At 45.9% G+C, this 20,033-nt stretch overlaps 7 protein-coding genes across 7 annotated transcripts; 2 read left to right on the forward strand and 5 right to left on the reverse strand.

Moving 5' to 3' along the window:
- Positions 1-591: 591 nt before the first annotated feature.
- On the forward strand, positions 592-2,135 carry TRUGW13939_01424 (uncharacterized protein; the record flags this gene model as incomplete). The annotated part of the gene is made up of 3 exons (XM_035484624.1): positions 592-1,400; positions 1,463-1,964; positions 2,037-2,135. 3 exons carry the CDS (start codon positions 592-594, stop codon positions 2,133-2,135), a joined length of 1,410 nt encoding a protein of 469 aa, XP_035340517.1.
- Positions 2,136-2,282: 147 nt separating this feature from the next.
- TRUGW13939_01425 (uncharacterized protein) lies at positions 2,283-5,652 on the reverse strand (the record flags this gene model as incomplete). Its single annotated transcript, XM_035484625.1, has 3 exons — positions 2,283-2,740; positions 2,795-3,170; positions 4,339-5,652. The coding sequence occupies 3 exons, from the start codon at positions 5,650-5,652 to the stop codon at positions 2,283-2,285; spliced, it is 2,148 nt and encodes a 715-aa protein (XP_035340518.1).
- Positions 5,653-8,210: 2,558 nt separating this feature from the next.
- Positions 8,211-9,795, reverse strand: TRUGW13939_01426 (uncharacterized protein; the record flags this gene model as incomplete). The annotated part of the gene is made up of 5 exons (XM_035484626.1): positions 8,211-8,329; positions 8,395-8,708; positions 8,785-9,130; positions 9,185-9,526; positions 9,597-9,795. The coding sequence occupies 5 exons, from the start codon at positions 9,793-9,795 to the stop codon at positions 8,211-8,213; spliced, it is 1,320 nt and encodes a 439-aa protein (XP_035340519.1).
- A 1,889-nt stretch (positions 9,796-11,684) lies between these two features.
- TRUGW13939_01427 (uncharacterized protein) lies at positions 11,685-13,187 on the reverse strand (the record flags this gene model as incomplete). The annotated part of the gene is made up of 8 exons (XM_035484627.1): positions 11,685-11,990; positions 12,051-12,307; positions 12,368-12,518; positions 12,582-12,681; positions 12,744-12,855; positions 12,908-12,913; positions 12,979-13,046; positions 13,102-13,187. Coding segments are annotated over 8 exons (1,086 nt in total), but the record flags the coding sequence as incomplete, so codon positions are not given.
- Positions 13,188-13,825: 638 nt separating this feature from the next.
- Positions 13,826-14,824, reverse strand: TRUGW13939_01428 (uncharacterized protein; the record flags this gene model as incomplete). The annotated part of the gene is made up of 1 exon (XM_035484628.1): positions 13,826-14,824. One exon carries the CDS (start codon positions 14,822-14,824, stop codon positions 13,826-13,828), a length of 999 nt encoding a protein of 332 aa, XP_035340521.1.
- Positions 14,825-16,595: 1,771 nt separating this feature from the next.
- Positions 16,596-17,942, forward strand: TRUGW13939_01429 (uncharacterized protein; the record flags this gene model as incomplete). The annotated part of the gene is made up of 7 exons (XM_035484629.1): positions 16,596-16,709; positions 16,767-16,903; positions 16,962-17,041; positions 17,100-17,243; positions 17,299-17,359; positions 17,423-17,613; positions 17,683-17,942. The coding sequence occupies 7 exons, from the start codon at positions 16,596-16,598 to the stop codon at positions 17,940-17,942; spliced, it is 987 nt and encodes a 328-aa protein (XP_035340522.1).
- A 359-nt stretch (positions 17,943-18,301) lies between these two features.
- Positions 18,302-19,307, reverse strand: TRUGW13939_01430 (uncharacterized protein; the record flags this gene model as incomplete). Its single annotated transcript, XM_035484630.1, has 2 exons — positions 18,302-19,167; positions 19,226-19,307. The coding sequence occupies 2 exons, from the start codon at positions 19,305-19,307 to the stop codon at positions 18,302-18,304; spliced, it is 948 nt and encodes a 315-aa protein (XP_035340523.1).
- Positions 19,308-20,033: the final 726 nt, after the last annotated feature.

Genomic DNA, 20,033 nt, shown 5'->3' on the forward strand with positions numbered 1-20,033 from the left:
GATCCCATTCCAGCGGAGCCGAGGTAAGAATTTTACTCGGACTTCAGTCCTTTTTTTGATTGCCTGGCATGAAATATTTTCTTTTCTAGGCTAACGTATAAGTTTCATGGGTTACCGAAATCAGGCCTTCTGCTGTTTGCGGACCGATCGTGGCTCCACGTGCAAGACAATAAACATGTTTTACATACTGTCACGTCACGCCGTCGTAACATGGTATTTCACGGAAAACAAGGACCACCCCACCAAAATAGCGCAATACGAGCAGCTCCACCGCTCAAAGTTATCTGATCCGCAACGCCAGCTTTATTGGCGTTTGTGATCAGCCAACTATAGCTCCTAACGGCCCCTCTTCAAGGTAGCTTACGAGTCAGGGTTGCTAGCTCTTGTGCTATAGCTGCAGGATCGATATCGGCGCACGAGACAAAATCCGAATCGGCGTTTGATCGGCTTGATCATCGAGAGCTCTAGGTTGCATCTTAAGAGACTAGCCACCAGAATTTTCATTTTCATCTGCAATCTCAGGCTGTGGCATACTCTGTGTTCAGTTCAATCCACACATACACAAACGATAACAGAAGGAAACAAGTCATCATGGAGCAATCCCAGAACATTCAGGGAGCAGAATCCCCATTTGAAGGCAAATCCATATCCTCTCCCCACAGCCAGCAATATGACATTCTGTGCATTGGTTTCGGGCCAGCAGCACTGGCAATTGCTATTGCTATTCGGGAGAGGGGACTCGCGGACAAAAACATTCTCTTTCTCGAACGTCAGGCCGAATTCGGCTGGCACACAGGCATGTTGCTGCCGGGAACAAAGATGCAGATTTCCTTCATGAAAGACCTGGCGACAATGCGCAATCCGCAGTCATACTTCACTTTTGCAAACTACTTGCACAAACACGATCGCCTCGCCCACTTCATCAACCTTTCAACTCATACGCCTTTTAGAGAAGAGTTCAATGACTACATGAAGTGGTGCGCGTCGCATTTTGGAGACTGGGTTCAATTTAACCAAGAGGTGGTAAAAGTGGCCCCGGTGAAAACAAATGCTCCCAACCAGGCAGTCGAGTCTTTCAATGTGACCGCACGAGATGTGAAATCTGGTAGCACTCGACACCTCTACGCCAAACACGTTATAGTTGCGAATGGTGGTGAGATGTCGGTTCCAGACGGATTAAGGAGCCCTCGGTTCAATGGACAGATAATCCATTCGTCTCAGTACTTGCATACAGTACCTCGACAATTCAAAGATGAGAATGCTAAGTACCGTTTTGCCGTCGTGGGAGGTGGGCAAAGCGCGGTGGAAATTTCCGAAGATCTACAATCGAGATACCCTAACTCGCGTGTTGCTCTGATTTTCCGGGACTCTGCTTTGAGGCCAAGCGACGATAGCCCTTTGTGAGTAATTAACTGCCATACCGAGCTAATTCAAGCTTCTAATCGTCAAATCCCTCTCATAGTGTGAATGAAATCTTTGATCCTGCCAGCGTCGACGAGTTCTACTCCCTCAATCCCGCGAACCGCAAAGAAAGCTTGGCCAAAAACAAAGCGACGAATTATAGTGTCGTTCGAATGCATCTGATCGAAGGAATATATGAAAAACTTTACAGACAAAAACTGTTGTACCCGGATTCCCGCGATTGGGCTCTGTCGTTGATGCACAACACTGAAGTTACCGGAATACAGGAGTCGGATCAAAAGGCAATAAAGCTTCAATTGAAGAACACTATTACTGGAACAAATAGCACAACCAGTGAAGCTTTCGATATGGTGGTTGCCGCTACTGGATATCGGAGAAATCCTTTCCTTAGTATCCTAGAGGAATTGAAGCCACTTTTGCTGTCGGGTCCAGGGAACAACGGCCATTTGGTCCAAAGGAACTATCGCGTACTGTTCCAACCGGGTTCTGTCGTCCGTGATGCCGGCGTATGGCTTCAAGGATCATGCGAGAATAGTCATGGGGTGAGTCTTAGTCAATTCTTCATCGTAGATCATCTGAGAGCTCGCTAATCCTAATTCCTCTTTCACCTACAGATCAGTGATAGTCTACTTTCCATTCTTGCTGTACGTGCAGATGAAATCCTGGACTCCCTGATGGCTAGTCGGAAAGCAATCAACAGAGCTAGACTGTGACACCGGTCTTCGGTATGAAGATGGAGTTGTTCGTTTCCTAAGTGGTGTGGGCGTATATCAATTTATTCCCCCATCGATTGATGGGGATAAAACAAGATTGTGTCGTTGATTTTCTCATCTATCATTTTTGAAAAGCAAATATAATTTCTATAGTTTCGCACTGTTCTGCCTTGTCTCCAACAAAGCCCTCCCATTGGATAAAACCGTTCGGTTACCAACTTTGATATTGAATCGAATTTCATTGAGACAACAATCCTCGTCAATGCCAGTCGATCCCTCAACCGGCCCCATATCCCACAACTGTATGTTGAGTGTGTTCCCCGGGCATACAGGTGATGTGAATCGAGCCTCAAAATCACGGAGAGCTTTCCCGTTACTACGTCCGTAGTGCTGCAAGACTACTTGTGCAGCAACATTCCAGCTGAAAAGACCGTGGATAATGATACCGCCGTACCCGAGCGTCTTTCCAGCCTCAGGTGATGCATGGAGAGGATTATAGTCCCCATTGAGTCGGTAGAGGTGAGCCGTTTCGAGTGTCGTCTGTAATATCTGTACAGTATCTGGTTTGCGACCAGCGGGGGGCCGATATTCATTCATCCTTGGGCCTTCCATATATGAATAGTTAGAAATTTTGCTTATGCTAGGCCTAGGAGACAAACCTCTATTACCACCCCACCCTCCGGCTCCTAAGAAAAAGCAGTTTTCCCAGGAGCTTGTGTAAACTTGACCAGTTTCTGCGTCTACCAGATCGTGCACGCGTTCCATTACGGTTCCTTTACCAATCCCTTTATCGTATATACCGACCACTCGCGAACGGACCTCCCAAGATCTGCCAGCAGAAGAAACAGGAAGTTGCTTCAGAATTTTAATTCGTCTTCGACCATCTACTGCTCGTGTCCAATCTAGTTTGGGGTACCCAGGGGGGTTAGGTGTGTCCGTATTGCGCTCTAGAAAGTCAACGACATCTTCGCTGTCATACTTGAACGTCAAAACAATAGGGTATGTTGGGAATATTTGAAAATGCGGATGAGCCTCCTAACATATATATCATGGTATCAGTCTAAAGCTTCTGGATTCTCACGAGGGAAGAAAACGAGGATGTTGCTAACATAGAGAAAGTGAAGCTGGCTAGATGAATTGCAACCGATTGAATTCGCGAATAGGAGAGCGTCTCGTTTTGTCCATGATACCTTTTGGGGTGGGTATTCAAAGCTCAATTCTAGGACTGCCATTATTATTCCTGAAGCTTGTCAGGCAGATAAATGCATCATTATGTGTCAGGGTCTAGAAAAACATAGCTAATTGTGATGTTGTTTGTGCTTCGGCCCTTGCGCATTACTGCGGCAAATCGGCACGACATTATTACTGTGTTTCTCTCCCCCCAATTTTGTGGTTGAATATTAGCCCAATAATTGATCCAATGCCCAGAACTGATCGACGTCCACTTTTGCCCTTTTGTCTTTGCGAGTTTCTTCATGCGGTATAACCGCTCCTTGAGCCATTCCAAACATTCCATGCAAATTGCGACAGTGAGGGTCGGTCTAGAAAATCGAAATACGTGGCGCCACGACTAACACCAAAGCAGGAAGAGGAAGAGAAGAAAATTTTTTATCTGATGGAGGGCATTTACATGATTTGCTCGTCACAAATGCATTAATTGCTTACGGTGGGGCTTGTAATCTTATCTGATCCGTGGCGGGATGTTACCGTTTATTAACGTGGTAATATACGTACTAGGTAATACGCTGACTCCGATTACGGACAGGCATCTCAGGTTGTATTATTAGGCCTTAGCAGGTAGCTATACGAATATAAGCCAGTGGGTGGAGACAACTCCCTTTCCTTCTCCGACGCATCTTTTCGTTGTGCTACACAGAGCAGTCCAGCTAGCTGTTGCTCCTAGTAAATATATGCAAGCTAACGCAGCAAGCTTGCAGCTTAAAAAGTGCTGTGCAGTTTCTTAGAGTTCGAGCTTGGTCGTGGTGGGAGTATATCTTTAAGCAACTAGGAGGTAATACAAGGAGGGGAAAGGTATGGTCAATCCAAATACATTAAATTTTTATTTTTTCCATAATTGCTGAAGGCATATATAATTTTGTGTTATCTTGTTTTTATTCTTGCCATAATTTCAAATGCTGTTTGCTCAATCTTATTACGAGCTTTATCACAGCTTCACAGCCCGGTCTGGGTTTCCCTGTCTCACCAGCTTCTCATCTTCCGCCGAAAATGAAAACGACGAAATCTGGAAGAATTTGGCTCGGGGACACCTGACAAAGGCTGATCGCTTGTGAGGCAAGTCAATCAACTTCTCCACGTTAAACCCGTGAGCAAAGTCATATGCGAGTACCGTCGCGTTGGTATACTTCGGCTCGCCAACGACATACTCGGTACGCGGGTCATCGAGAAAGATGTAATGCATCAGGCTAGACCACCATGCCATGACGCGATGAGCGCCACGAAACCGTACATCTCCAACTAGTGAGTGTCGACCGCGATCGTAGTCGCCCGCGTCATAGTATGCTCCTAGATGGTCTTCCTTTGCCCAGTATATCTCAAAATACGCAAAGTAAATGTCGTTGAACTTGGCCAGCACTGCCATCTGGTGGGGATCCTCGTGGATTCGACGCAGATACTCGCGATGCTGGTCCAGTGTCCCTGTCTCATTCCAACCCTTGGCCACACGGGGATCGTTCTGCCATTTGTTGAACAGTCTCAGATGTTCATCATTGGTATAGTCGAGTAGGTCCATAGAAAAGAACTCGTCCAGGTGAGGAATATACCGGCTGTAGATCAATGCTCCAGGCGCTGGCTTGGCCAGCCTAACAGGATGAAGAGCATGGACTCTGGTTTCCGGGAACCCCGTTGTCATCGTCTGCTGTAGAGGTCGGACTGGAAATTCACAAACAGGTGCCCTGCGTGCTCCATGCAGTGTCGGACTCGCGACCCACGCCGGTCGTGATCCAAAGGGCGAGCCTGCGCCTTGCCAGAATGTCGCTCTTGACACAACCAATTGTCCATTACCTAACTTGGCATCATGAGTAGGTAGTCCGGGTCGAGGACAGGGCACTGGATGATTTACTGCAAGGCCGACACTTTGTAGTTCCTCGCCCACCAGCACCTCTTTCTGTCCCGATAAAGATAGCCGGAACAGCTCGAGTTCGGGTCGTAAAGAGACAATAGCGTATACAATCGCCCACACTTGGCCAACATCGGGAGGCACTGAACCCCTCCAAGCCAGGTGTACGATTGGAGCCCGCTGCGCGATCGCCCATACCGTATTATCATGTTGCGAAAGTGTATGCGCAGAGTTGCTTTCAATGGGCTCCGTGAAGGTGGCCGTCTCATGATGTAGCTGTCGCGGTGGAGTCTCCCCTCCATCCTGTCGCTGCGCGAGTACAAGACGAAAAAGGCGGTTCTTCCTTTCTTTGTGAGAGATTATCTCCAATTCGTAGCAAGTTTTCCACGGTTCGGGAAGACGAACAAGTGGCAAGCCATCCTTGATGATATTTCGCGACATTTTGATTTAATATCTTCACATCAGACACTCATTCAAAGTAAACAGGCTACGCCACCATGGTAGAACGAGTCAACTTCACGTGCGGGGAATTTACGCTAAAAAAATGGCCAAAATGGTCATTCGGAGCTCATATGAAAGGCGAGGCAGTGTTCTCGCTAACGAATCCTTGTCTGAAGTATTATTGGCCTTTCTCCTCCGTGCATATCCGATGCAACTCTTGGCGATTGTACTACTCCAATGTATCAGGTCTTTCTGGTAGAACCATTCGCCAAAAAAGAAATTTATTTCGTGTTTCTCCACTGCAAGTAGCGCGAGACGGGCGAAGAAATAGTACCCGCTGTACCGTAATATTTTACTTACCATACATATCAATACGGCACATGCGAAATTACGCACTGGCTGACGAAACGCTTGCGTGCTTTATTGATTTAGTAGAAAGATGGTGGCTGGTTGTCGGCATGAACCGCGGATTAAATGTTTCCGAGGTCGTCTTACTCTTTGTCTGTCAGCAATCATGCATACTTCAAAAATGCTGACTTGGGAGGGGCTGGCAAGATCTACAAGTCGAAAAGCGGTGTAGATAGGAACAGTATTTTCTGACCCCTGCATGTGTCTTCAAATATTTTCATTGACGTCAACATTTAGAATAGTAAGAGATGATTACATGTACATATGGATGTAGTAGCTAATTAATATATATATTATGTCACGTGTCACTTTGCACCAATTGGTTCGCTTAAATCTACTAGGATAAGTATGTAGACGTACAGTCACAAACAAAACTGCATAATCATCAAATAATACATGCAGTACACCCTTCCCCTATTACATGATCTTGACTCCATGTGCATGCTTGGATTTATCTAATGATTAATCACCTAGTGGTTAGTGTTGATGCGGTAAGACTCGTTTCTCTCTACCAACTCCCATGCGTGCCCCGATCCACGTAGCGACCTTCATCGATCAAGATAATTACGTCTGTTTTTTGTCTAGTATGCAGGCGATGGCATACATATAGCAATTACAGTGACGTTGCCACACGCTGTGATGCGACCAAGACTCTGTTGAAAAAGCCGTTCCCACTCGGCGTCTAGAGCACTGGCCGACTCGTTTAACAGGAGAAGACGAGGTTTGCGTACCAAAGCTCGTGCAATCGCAAGTCTCTGCTTCTGTACACCCGAGAGTTGGCCTCAATCTGGTCCAATGGAAGTATCATACCCTTGGGGCATAGCCATTATTGTATCATAGATATTAGCTAGTCGACAGTGTGCCCACTGATTTTTGTGATATCCAGCCCATCTATCTGACTCTCCACAAGGGATAAAATTGTTGACTTTCCAGCGTCCCCAGGACCAATTAAGGTAGTAAACCGGCCTTGTTTGACAGTTATGCTCATTCCATTTGAGTACTCGACTTTAGAGCCGCCAGTATATGAGAACCAAACATCCCAGAAATTGACCCGAACGCCTAGGGGATCGTTAGTCGATGGGGGGTTAACAGAAGTGCCCGCCGCAATATCATAACCCCGAAATGTAGGTCACTGCGTGGATACTCTTGCTCGTCTCCAGCCAAAATTTCCGCAATTCGATACATCGCGGCATATGCTTGTGACACGTCAGGTGCAAGGGTAAACATAGTAGCCCAGAGCTGAGCAATGACAGTAACGACATCAAGACAATGGAGATTTGTGTTTGAGGGTACTCCTGTGATTATCTGCATTGTGCTCCACCAGTAGGATAATGCGTAAAGGAAATGACCCATGGCGTAGGCTACCGCTAACCATAATGTGGAATAAGCACTGTGAAAGGTAACCTCCTTGATTGGCCCTTGCAGCGGTGTTCAAGTGAGTAAGAAGCCACCAGTTTAATGGAGTTGATAGCCTCGACGGTAATTCCGAGTGTCTCAAGGTACATATTTCTACGTACTTGATCGATAGCGACATTGGAACATTCGTTCATAGACCCTGCGATCTCGATATCCAAACGATGATGCCATTTGGATCAGCTTTCGTCAAATTCATTTTTCCACGTACGAAGAGGAATAGTTATCTTGAAATAATGCGTATGTCACATGCTCAGTACGATTAAATAATCGCCCGGTTATGTTACATCACCCCTCTGCGCTTTATGAATGCAGGGACATAATCCCCTCTGTCCCATTCTTGGCTTATGTCTACCAGACTATCATAGAAAATATCCCCCAGAGTATTCCTTACTGGTGTCACCTCCTAAGGGATTTAGAAAACTAAATGCTAGTGATATTTAACTGCGATCTTCTTTTCATCATACTAATAGGAATTTGATACTTCACCTCATTGAATCATCAATATATGGATAGTTTAATTTAGTTACAGAACCGCAATGAATTAGACAATAACAGTTAAAAAATCTATGCGCATCTTCCAATTAGCCTATGTTGATTCCTATCACTTAAAGGCCGTCGTAAACATCCTCAGCGCCGAAGCGACAAATGTAAACAAGTTCTTAGCTGTCTCGCTCAAGACTGCAAAAGTTAAGCGAAAGGGAAATCTCAAGCTAGCCACGCGACTATTCGTGGTATCAGGCGCAGATTGGCTCGCTGGCTAGAGACTGGGTCAACCTACAGTCCTCTTCTGGGGCGAAAAATGTAGGTTCTACCTTGAAGGGAGCATCTCCGAGGTGCATATAGTTCCAGCAGACTAGAGTATTGATGGTCAAAAAGGGTAAACTATCTGGAGGGGTGTGTTTCAATGTATAGACTTACTGGTAAAACCAAGATCATTTCCAAAGAACATTTGCATCACATCCTCTCCTGAAGAAACGCTGTTATCAGGAGGTCCATACGAAGCGGCCTGCGTGCCGACTGCAAGCCCCATCATAGGCGGTATGTCGGAAGCTAATTCTTTGTATACTGGCGTGATATTTCGAATATTTGCTAGCATCTTCTGGTGTATATTTGCGGCCGTGTATAGACCTTGATGCATAGCAGTACCACAACGTTTAATGCCAGACCAGGATACGATATCGCCAGTGGCGTGATGGTAATAGGCATTTGGAATGTCGCTGTTGAATTGCAAACTGCAAATTATTTTGTCGTTAGTAGGATGTCCAGGGAAAAGGACCCAAAATGCAGTCTTTGTGGGTATGCATTCACCTCGGTGTAATCTTCACGTAGCCATCATCATCCAGAACCGTAGATGGGAGGTATGTAGTGGTTGGGTGGAATTTAGAAACAGCATTTATGACCAAGTCAGCTTTGACCCGACGGCCATCAGAAAGTAGAACCTCGGACCCAGAGGTCTTATTCTCTATCGTATCAACGACCCGAACACCCAGGATTGTTCTCACTCCTGCCTCATGCACCAGCTGTAGTGCACGATCCTTGAACTCATCGGGCAGTGGCTCGGATGAGAGTAGTTTCGATCGTGAGTGTATCAAAGTGACGTTTACATCAGGCATGAGAAGTTTCAACTCCGCGGCTATTTCAATGCCGACGGCGCCTAAGAAATAAGTCAGTTGCCCAGTGTATGGTCTTTTGGACAGGGTATACTTACCAGCACCGACAACAATGACCCCCTCCGTCGCTGCCTGGGCGGTTCGTATATGATTCGTCGTCTCTACAATGTATTGCTTTTTGGAGAGTGTCTGCGGTGCCGCTGGTGCCTCTCGTCGCAGTCCAGTGGCGGCGACAAAGTAGTCGTATGGAATTTGGACATCTCGCTGTGAGCCGTGCTCAGCAATTGTCGCGAACTTTTTCTCACTGTCGACGCCAGTTATGCTGCCCCGGACAAACTTGAAAGCAGGTGTTTGGAGAGCGGGAATGTCTTGGAAGAGCGTCCAAGCCTTTGTAGCGTATTCCGTAGATGCAAATGCCAGCGGAGTGCCGATTAAGTGGTCTGTCCACGGGGAGTTGATGTCAGCTCGCTCGATCATCCCAACTAATATTAACAATCCGGCGCAACTTACAGAACCCATCGCGCTCGTCTACTATTGTAATTTCGAGTGGTACTTGCTTGGAGGTATCCGGAGCTGCTTTTTCTCCAGTAAAGCGAGACGGCAAGCCATTACAGAGATCGAGAAGATTCAACGCAACCGATAGGCCGGCGTACGAGCCTCCGCTCACGAGTACTCGTGATGGCTGCTCCACAAGGCGTGCAACGGGCATAGTTGGTCGATCAGACTGAACACTCAATGAGAAACCGGGGTTTGTCTGCACAAAAGAAAAAAAGCAGAAATGGTATCGATTTTAGGCTGAGAGTTAGTGCAGAGGCAGTGGTGAAGCTAATGCGGGGAAAAGGGCAACGGAGAGTATATCGAAGCTGGCTTGGGCAGCGCCGGTCACGGAGTCGCTTGAGGATACCTCGGAAGTGCTGGTGCCGTGTTGCGCGTTTCCATGCCCCACCGTCATTTCGCTGTGGGCCAATGGAGGAGTGCCGTGCCGTTATCTGATCCGCCGCCCCGCTTCTTTGAGTTTATCTGATCCGCTGTATCGCTGTAACGGGTCCGTGCGATTCTTATCTGATCCGCGCGTGATACCTTACCGAGACAGTATTTTATGACGGTAATTACACTCTTCGTGGGGGTGAAACGCGCTATTTCCAACAAGGCCACAAAAACATAAAAAGAAAGATAAAAAAGACACGGAAGAAAAGAAAATTATGAATGCAATGTCACATTTTTCTTTGCCGAGTCCTTGGCACTAATTTACCACTGCTGTCGCACCATTCTGCTTTTCTGGAGCCAGGCCACTGCACATCAGAGGGGACTCATACAGCACTCGACCATCAAGTGAAATCAACAAACTGTTTGGAAATACGTAATCGATATAGATCTTCTGGGAATTATCCTGCTGGCCGGTGGAATGACTCTTTCCCTACTACCTTTCAGTCTCTTGCCATACTAGGAACACCGGTGGCATTCTCCTCTAATTATTTGCATGGTCGTTTTTGGTGACTTGCTCCTCGTTCCTTTTATTACCTGTATGAGAAATTTTCTGCCCCGGCGGTATTGATACCTTCCATCCTCCTCCTCAATGGCACTATTTTCTTCGGCGGGTTGATATTGACGTTTATGTTTTTCCAATCCACTGCCTGAGAGGTATTTTTCATCTATGCTCCAAAGAACGTGTAATATTAGTGACACGCATGCCTCGTACGTTTCCACGTCGGTCCTTGTTTGTGGACCACTGTTGTCAGGGTTTCAATCTAGCAAAGCGGACGTTTCAAGTGGTTAAATATGTACTTTGCCATGCCCTTGATGATATTCGCTAAAGCTTTATTGCTATGCTTCCGCGAACCGGGTACCCACATTAGATACATCGTGATAGCCCAACTCCTCGTCGCATTCGTATGCGGTACGGCCGTTATATGAGGTGAGATGGCCATGATGGCCCCGTCGGGCCAGCAGCATATTACCGTGGTCCTGGCGGTTCTCGATCTCTTTTGCAGAATACGCGGATCTGTTGGGTCCGCCATTGCTTCGATGATTTGGACAGATGGTTTTCCAGATACCTGGCTAAATACCTGCCAGCTGAAGCACCGCTTGATAGATTCTACGAGTCCCTTGACGTGCAGATCTCGTATCTAATCGGTACTTCAATCCGAGATGGCATCAACCAAGCATATAGTTATTCGTAACGTCTAGTGCTTATTACTAGTATATGTGGCCTAGCCGCTACCTTGCTATGTGTTGCTTTGTGAACGGATATTCAAATTAAGGACTTTAAGCAGACAAATGAACTGGTCATATAGCCTCTTATTATACATGGCCGGGCTTTAACACGTCTAAATATTACGTAGTATGGACTACGTGAAAGGTTGATTAACACGGGTTCAATTGAGGACCGCTTCTACAGGTATATCAACTATCCTTACAAAGGGTAATAATTAACAAAAAGATTATAATAATCCTTGTCTGAGACACAGTCATTAACCTTCACTATGGCTTCAATCATTTTGACCCGTGGGTGAGTTCCCATTATCAAGCGGCAGTAGCACGTACGGACTCGAAAGATACGTGATCGTAGACTTAATTCTAAGTATTTCGATGACTAACTGGTAGATGATCAACGACGTATGTTGATGACACCTCCAAATACCGAAGAAAGACGACGAAAATACCAGCCAGCAAAATAATTGATAGAATCATACGTCGTCGAAATGACTGGAATAATCCTGCTAAAAGGTCACTCACACCCTCGGCTCCAAGTCTGTAGTATATCAAACCCATAAGGGCGATGCCGTATCCGAAAACTTGCGTCATCGTGACTGGGTCTCGGAAAATGATTAGTGATGCAACAACAAGTAGAATGTCCTTGAGAACACCAGATAGTGTCATTACGAGAGCGGACGTTTTTCCAATCTAATAGGCGCATTAATCATTAGCCAGCAGGTCTTAGATGAATAGAATGACAACATGTACCAAGAACACAACTGCCACATTGAGTGCAAATGCCACCGACGCGTTAGCCAGAAGGGTGCCGAAGCCAATTTGATAGACGTCTGCCATCGTCATCTTGGGTATCTCTACCACAAGAGCCGCAGCAATGTTCATAGCCATGCAGGCAGGAGCAAAGTAATATAACGAAACCAACGGGTCCATCTTGAACTCCGCAGAGCTAAGCAGGCGTTGAACCATAACAAGCCGAACTGACTCGAAAACCGTGGCACCGAATTGGTCTAGTTGGTAAATCAGCAATATGTCATTTTGAATTAGTCTTCGAACGGAAAAAAACACACAGAGGAATCCGATAATACTGAATTGGATCTCACCGATAGAAGCGATAATCACACCGACAACTATGATGGAGACCTTGGCTAATACATCAAGACGAACGGGGGCGACGCCTAAAACCCAAGTCGCGATCAAAGTCGCAACCGAGTTCGTTGCCTAAGTCCTAGTATCTTAGCATGCTATATAAAATTGAATATGAACTGTAAAAGTCGAACAGACCTTTAACATCTGGATAAAAGAAACACTCAAATGCAAGTAAGCAAGGTTGCCGCAGATAAGACTGAGACTGAAAAAGGCGCCGATAGGGACAATTGCGCGGCTGGATTTGATTAGCAACAGTGGAACAAAATATCAAATAATAGGAGCTTATCTAACAAATACACAGCTCTTGTCATAGGGACATTATGACGAGAGTCAAGCATGGTAGTGTATCGTGCCATGAGCTGGGTCATGACAGTCCCAAAAACCAGGTGCCATGTTGTAAGAAACAAGGCTAGTATCTAGGGTTAGTACTGAATATACACTAGTAGCAGCATTAAACTTACGGAAAGCTGCAGTTGAAAGTAAAAGTATTAGTTTGTGCATTGCGAGATTTAGCCAGTTGTGAGAAACCTACCAAAGCCAGCAGTATGAAGAATCCACTTATTGAATATGATAACTCCTGAGCTCAGGGTAATCCATGTTCTAAAAAATCATGAGACGGGAAAATAATGTTAGGTCTACCCACTACAAGACATACACAATGAAGAAAGCCGGATGCAAGTTAGACTGTGATTGCGCAGCGTTCGATGTTGGTAATACCGATGTTTTACCGGTTGCAGACATGTTTTCCAATTTGTAGGCAGACAATAGTGTGTAAAAGGGTAAAAACAGAATAAAATATAATAGCTAAACGAGTGACTTGAGTTTTAAACCGAGAATTTGCGAAGAATCAGACAGAGCTGGACGGCGGCATCAACAATTAATAGGAACTCGAGCAGAGAGACGATAGCCTTATACAGTTGATTCATCTTTTGCGCTAACCAAAAGTCGTACACTAAGCTTCTTACGGCCGGGGTTATTCCCTACTTGGATTGATGTGCTTACTTTCGCTATTTGTGATTCGCTATGTCTTTGCCGGGTTCAAGGAATATAATATCCGAGGACAAACTGGCCTGAGGCAGTGCAATATAGATCTGTTGGGTACATGGTAGGGTTGTCTTGTCGATTAGGGGCTTTTTGCTGTTTCACGGTGAAACCTACTCTATTACCTTATCAATTGGTACTAGTATTGAAGATGCTACGTTGTGTCAGCCGAAGTCTTCCATCACTCCATTATCATGACGCCTAGTGCTGTTACAAAGGGGCTATGTATCTCTCTACCCGTGATTCTCAACACTAGATAGCCGTTATTACCAGATTCGAAGGCTCCATCTTGGCAGCCGTACATATTCTTTTAGAATTACCGAGACATCACATACTTGTCAGTCCAGGTCGGGGACTGGCAGCCCGTTGATGATCTTCGCCTTCACACCCAAACCGTCTAGTGCCTCTGTCGCTTTAGATGCCCGTATATCCAAAGCCTCTTTCTCAGAGGGGAGGACGAAGTTGTACTGTAGCAGCTTGGTGCCAATTGCAACTTGATATTTTTGCGATATCACCGCGTCGACTTCGCCCAGATCCACAATCAATGACTCCTTCACGCCGAAAACCGGATCGGACGTCTCATAAGGGTCCCCACGTGGATACAACGCGGTGATAAGTTTATCGTACCCTAGTTTCTCAAACATGAAATGCACATGGCCCGGGCGGTTGGGATGGCGGTTGAGGGCTTTCAGCATCTTACCAACGGGTCCGTCGTCCGGAATCGGGTATGGCACTGGAACAACAGCATTGAAGAAGAAGATCCCATCTTCATTAGAGCGCAAAACAGCGCGTCCATCTGGCTCCATTCGATTCGGATTCTGAATGTCGTAGAAGCCCTTTGAATCGCCTTCCCAGACGTCGCACTTTACGTCACGAATCGGGCTCCCCTTGGAGTCCGTAATGCTACATAGCACAAAGAGCCTCGTCGCGTCTGGGTCGCTATGCAAAACGAAGCCATTATCGGTGACGGGGGCATCGTGTGTGTGAAATGGCCCGAGTACGGTACCCTCGGTGAACTGTGATGTCCGTGGATGGTCGATCGAGTCAACCAGCATGCTCAACCCCAACGTATCTGATAGCAAAATCATTTCTGCACGAAGATCTGTGCTAATTTGCCCAACTGCTACCAAAAAGTCAATCCCAGCTTGCCATTCTTTGCTGGACAATCTGGTTTCGCGTGCGAATGCGTGCAAGTGGACGACCAGCCGTTCAACGAGAAAACGAGTACGAGGGTCATCGCATTGACTGTTGAGCAAGTTCACATTTTCTGTGATGTTTTCCGTGGTTAAATCCTTCATTGGGGGAATACTGTGCAAGACTGGCTTAGCTCTAACCATCGTGATTGTGGCGGCATCCGACGTCTCGTGCGATATCAATTGATCGATTCTTCGATTGCTTGCAAAAGGTGCTACTAAGAAAATGATCGTAGAATCTAGGCTGAAGGGAATTCAAAGTCAAGAGGAACAGTGCGAGCACTCATGTTGTACAAGCCCCTCCCCCTTATATACGTCTTTCTCCGCGTGTGGGGAATCTTATGGTGATTGAGTATACCAAGTTTTTTCCGGTCTGGTGTTTGTGGGGAGCTTGCTCTTGCGGGGCATCTTACCTCCACAATTCCGACCATAATGATTTCATTATTTTGTTACCGTTGGTATTTCTCTCCTCACGAATTTCCTAGAACTTCAAGTCAGGATATACTAGGCCGCAAGTAGCGATCGAGAGACATGTTACTTACTATGTCGGAGCTTTGGGCCCTTTTATTGATTTTGTAACTTGGGCGAATGGCAAATTTTCTTTTTCTTTTCTTCTTTTTTAAAGCCTCCAAGAAAAAATACTTGGTACAGTATGGACAACCAAAAAACGAACAAATTTAAAGACAAAAAGCCTCACGAGAGGGAAATCTTGCTTTGAAAGGCGATCAAGAACCTAGTGATTGGCGTCATGATTTTAAGAGCTGGTACCGGACTAAGGTTGACCTTATAAGCACCCTATCGGCACTATAATAGGCCTCGCTCCTTACTTTCACCAGGTTCACCCTAAAATAATCCGTCATTATTTATTGCCATGCATCAATCAGATATGTACAACCGTGCTTCCAGTTGCCAAAATGATATATGTAGATGCCTGTTCCGTCACTAATAAGACCCCGCTAACCGTCAGATTGTAAACCCAGTGATAGGAAAGCTCATCGATTAGCGTGCCCAGTTTCCAATGTTGTATCTTTCCCCCGCTCGAGACCACTGCCATAATGCTATCTAAGATGGGATATGAATAATTCATCTTGGAAATAACGCCAAGTACCCAGATGTCTCTAGTTGGTGGCCCCACATAACACTCTAATCGGGCGGAACAATAAATACTCTTGCCTAGATTTACAGAATGAACCAGGAGTAAACAGATTTGTCGACCATTTTTAGGTGGAAGAATAAAGGTTTCATGTCATTAACACCGATCAACGTGAAACGATTTTCCCCAGTGGAACACGCCGCGGCCCATGTTTTACCCAAACAGGCAAGTAGAAGCCACCTTGGCTCCCCACAATAAGCAGGAGAGACAGCCCGTAAAATCACGCTTCTTGAGCTCCTCATTCGCGGAAATATCAAGCACTATTTCCGTCTTCGTATGGTCTTTGGGTTTTGATCCCGGCCACTATTACTCAGAAGGGGCATTTATGCTTAATTGTGGGCGGGGGAGACGCCTCTTTATGGGGATTGACCCGATCACTTAACATACTGGGCGAGCCCTTATGCGCTGAATCTATATCGGATGCCGGTAGCCAAGTATTAATAAAATTAAATTAAATAGATTTTCCCATTAGTATGGTTTGTGTCCGGGATTTTCCCCACTAGTCCTCCAATCAATACTAGTAGTACCTTGGAGCCGTTTCTAGTATATTGAAAACGATCTGAATGGCGGAAAAAAGTAATAGTTGTTGTGTTTAAACTATTTATCCTATGTTTGATGAATCTACCACGACGATTCCTATTGTAGCCTCTACAATACGTAAGCTTCAAACGCAACTACAAAAGCCGTTGATTCCTTCTATGTTTTTCACATTACAAGAATATGACACGCAGTACCATAGCCTTTTCTTAGTCAATCACCATAATGAAGCATATCTATGCCTCGTTCTTATTTTTCCTCTCTGTCGCAGCGACAAGTCGTTTGACCGCCCCGTCGGGCGCCATTATCGTTGCAAAATCAGGAGGAGACTATGAAACTGTATCCATCCCAACTTGTTTACAATTGTCTTGACGGTTTTCTCATGATTCAACACAGATAAGTGATGCAGTTGACTCACTCAGCACGACAACTACCTCGGATCAAACTATTTTCATCGAAGAGGGCACGTACAACGAGCAAGTCTACATTCCTAGTTTGGGCGGAAATCTCATCATTTACGGACAGACTGAGGAGTAAGCATCGCATCGAGAAAATCACTAGTCAAGTTTTTGTTTCTAAGTGGATTCCCAGCACGAGCGACTACTCAGCGAATCTCGTCACGATCGCGAATGACATAGGCCTCTCCAGCGTCGACAATGACGATGAAACTGGTATGCAAATCAAGAATGATTTTACCTCGTATTAAATTTCACAGGCTAATCTATGTAGCAACCTTGCGAAATTACGCGGAGAATTCCAAGGTCTACAACATTAATGTCGCCAATACCTACGGAGAAGGAGAGCAGGCTCTAGCGTTGAGTGCCTATGCGAACAACCAGGGATACTACGCTTGCCAGTTTACAGGTTACCAAGGTTAGTCGTTTTACCTTATAATCTGCCGGACTTTGTCCGGTTAAAACTGTCCCAGATACCGTTCTCGCCGAAACAGGCAACCAAGTTTACGCCAAATGCCTCATCGAGGGTGCAGTGTGAGTTGGTTCATTTTCACAACATTTGAAAACTCCTTCTGTGGTAAATTAACTGGTCACCAGTGACTTTATATTCGGCCAGCATGCTACTGCCTGGTTTGACCAATGCGATATCCGTGTCCTTAGTGCTAGTCTGGGGACTATCACTGCCAACGGGCGTTCGTCTAGCTCTGATGCGTCTTTCTATGTCATCAATGAATCGACAATAGCTGCTGCAGATGACAATTCTGTATCTGCTGGCGCCTATTATCTAGGTACTCCTATGTCTATAAACACAATAACAAAATGGTAAAGCCCAGAAACTAATTTTTTCTTCAAAATAGGTCGCCCATGGAGCGAATATGCTCGCGTTGTTTTTCAATACACGTCCATGACCGACGTGATAAACAGCGCGGGCTGGGAAGAATGGTCATCGAGTGATCCACGAACCTCAGACGTGTATCTTGGCGAGTACGACAACAGTGGCGATGGTGCTTCTGGAACGCGTGCTAGTTTTGCGACAGAGCTTACTTCGCCAGTTGAGATCTCTTCGATATTGGGAAGCGATTACACAGACTGGGTTGATACAGAATATGTCTCTTGATTAGATATGCCAGCCCTATTCTTACCCCCATTGTATGCCTAACGGATCTTCAATGCTGGTATAAGAAACAAACCCAGAATGGGAAAAAGTGACAACATTGAAAAGATCACAATTTATCTTCTAGCCCATCACCAAATCACTATTTGTCATTAAGGACCCCAGCATGGCAGGCGATGTACCTTTAACTAACATACCATTTACCTAAACGTACGAGAATTTAAATATATCAAAACTCCTCGAAGCCAAATACACAGCATATCGGCCGTTTCGCCACACGACAACATTCACCAGTTGCAATCGAAGGAAAGAAAGAAAAAGGAAGAAAGCGTAAACAGTACACCTGAAAACCATATTCACGGTCAACTCCATTTGTCCTGGATCACATAAGGCTCAAGTTCTGTCTCCGTCCATTCCCATAGCTTCCGTCCCAAGTCCTGATCCTTCGCCCATCGTTGAACATCTTGCCGATTGCCCACCGGCTCATAGTACGACCCATTCTTTATGTTGACTTTGTCCGTAGTCGCGGCCCAGAGCGCGTTCTTGGCTCCTTCTTCGGGGGTGATCGTCTTACCAAGGGTCGTAACTCTGAGAAACATTCTGTCGGGTAATGATTGACCGGTCATAAGTTCTGTTTCAACAATACCAGGATGAACGGACACGGAAGTTATCTGCGGATATCTTTCCGCGAGTTGTGCAGCGTAAAGGACGTTGGCAAGTTTGCTTTGACCGTAAAGTTGGTATCGAGCTAGCCACAAGTTGTCTTGTTTCGTACGAAGCTGGTCAAATAAAATTCCACCAGATGGATGCATCATGTAACCCTGTGAGGTGAATACAACAAAGCGCACGTCACTTCCCGGCTGTTTGGCAGTATGCAGCAAGACAGGCAAAACCGACTTGACCAGCAGTGCATGGCCAAGGTGATTCGTTCCGAATTGAATTTCGTACCCATCTTCTGACAAGCTTGGAGGTACGGTCATTACTCCAGCACTGCATATCACAATATCTAAACGAGACGCTTGGCTGCGAAATTCTTCTGCTGCCTTTCGAACCGTAGCGAGTGATGACAAGTCACATTGCAGAAGGGTGATTTTTGCTCCCGGAGCATGAGATTTGATATCTTCGACTGCTGCTTGAGACCGTTTAAGGTTGCGTACGGTCATAAATATCTGTTGGGGATTTTTCTTCGCAATTGCCAGCACGACTTCTTTTCCCAGTCCTCGGTTGCCTAAGGTGGTAGTGAGCACGAGTGTCTCCAGACCAATGACATGACAGGAGAAACAAACCGCCAGTTACGAGTACGACCTTGCCTGAGAGATCAGGTACGTCTTTCTCTGTGAACCATCTGACCTGCTCCCTTGGACCCATATTTACCAATCCCAAGCTGATTCGATTTCGGCCGAGTAATCAATCACTTGCAATAGTTTGGGCTATAAACAGACATTTGGACGGGGGAGTTGAGCCAGCTTTTTATAGAGAACTCTCTCCTAAATTAGGTCAAACCAGATAATCATCTCCCATCCCTCAGAAGGGAGAGTAAATTCCCAAAACGGCAATAGATGCCATGTTGGCCCCACCGATGGCCCAGTTAAGCCAATGGTAAAACGAGAATTGCGACCCAGCCAATAGCAAGCACGAACAGCGCTGTCAATTGTCAGTGGGTCTAGTCGCAAAACAAGCGTCATGGTTGGCCGCTGGGTGGAAGACGGATCTTGCTTTCGCCATGTTGCGTCGGACTTGAACATTATTATGTTGGAAGCCAATGGCCAGGCATTGTTTGCGAGGTCTTTGTAATCACAATCTGACAAACCCATTTGCATCGTGTTCTATCGAAGGAACCATAGTCCACGTTCTCTCGACTCGCGTGGCCACTGTCGTATCACAAGCGCCAACTCGCTCTCCAACACCTCAAGTGTCGTTGCAATAATCCTGATTCGACACTTTTTCCTAGGCAATATCTGAATTCAAAACTGGGATGCTTGTCAAAAGGTCTTTGTATTTGGAGGATTAGACGTCTCCAACTTGGTCCGCAACATCGAAACGCAGACTACTGGTGAAGTTGGAGTACAGAGCGTATGCAGTTCGGGGCTCGCA

The sequence above is a fragment of the Talaromyces rugulosus genome, chromosome I, assembly GCF_013368755.1.
Source record: "Talaromyces rugulosus chromosome I, complete sequence".
In the NCBI taxonomy this organism is placed as follows: Eukaryota; Fungi; Ascomycota; class Eurotiomycetes; order Eurotiales; family Trichocomaceae; genus Talaromyces; species Talaromyces rugulosus.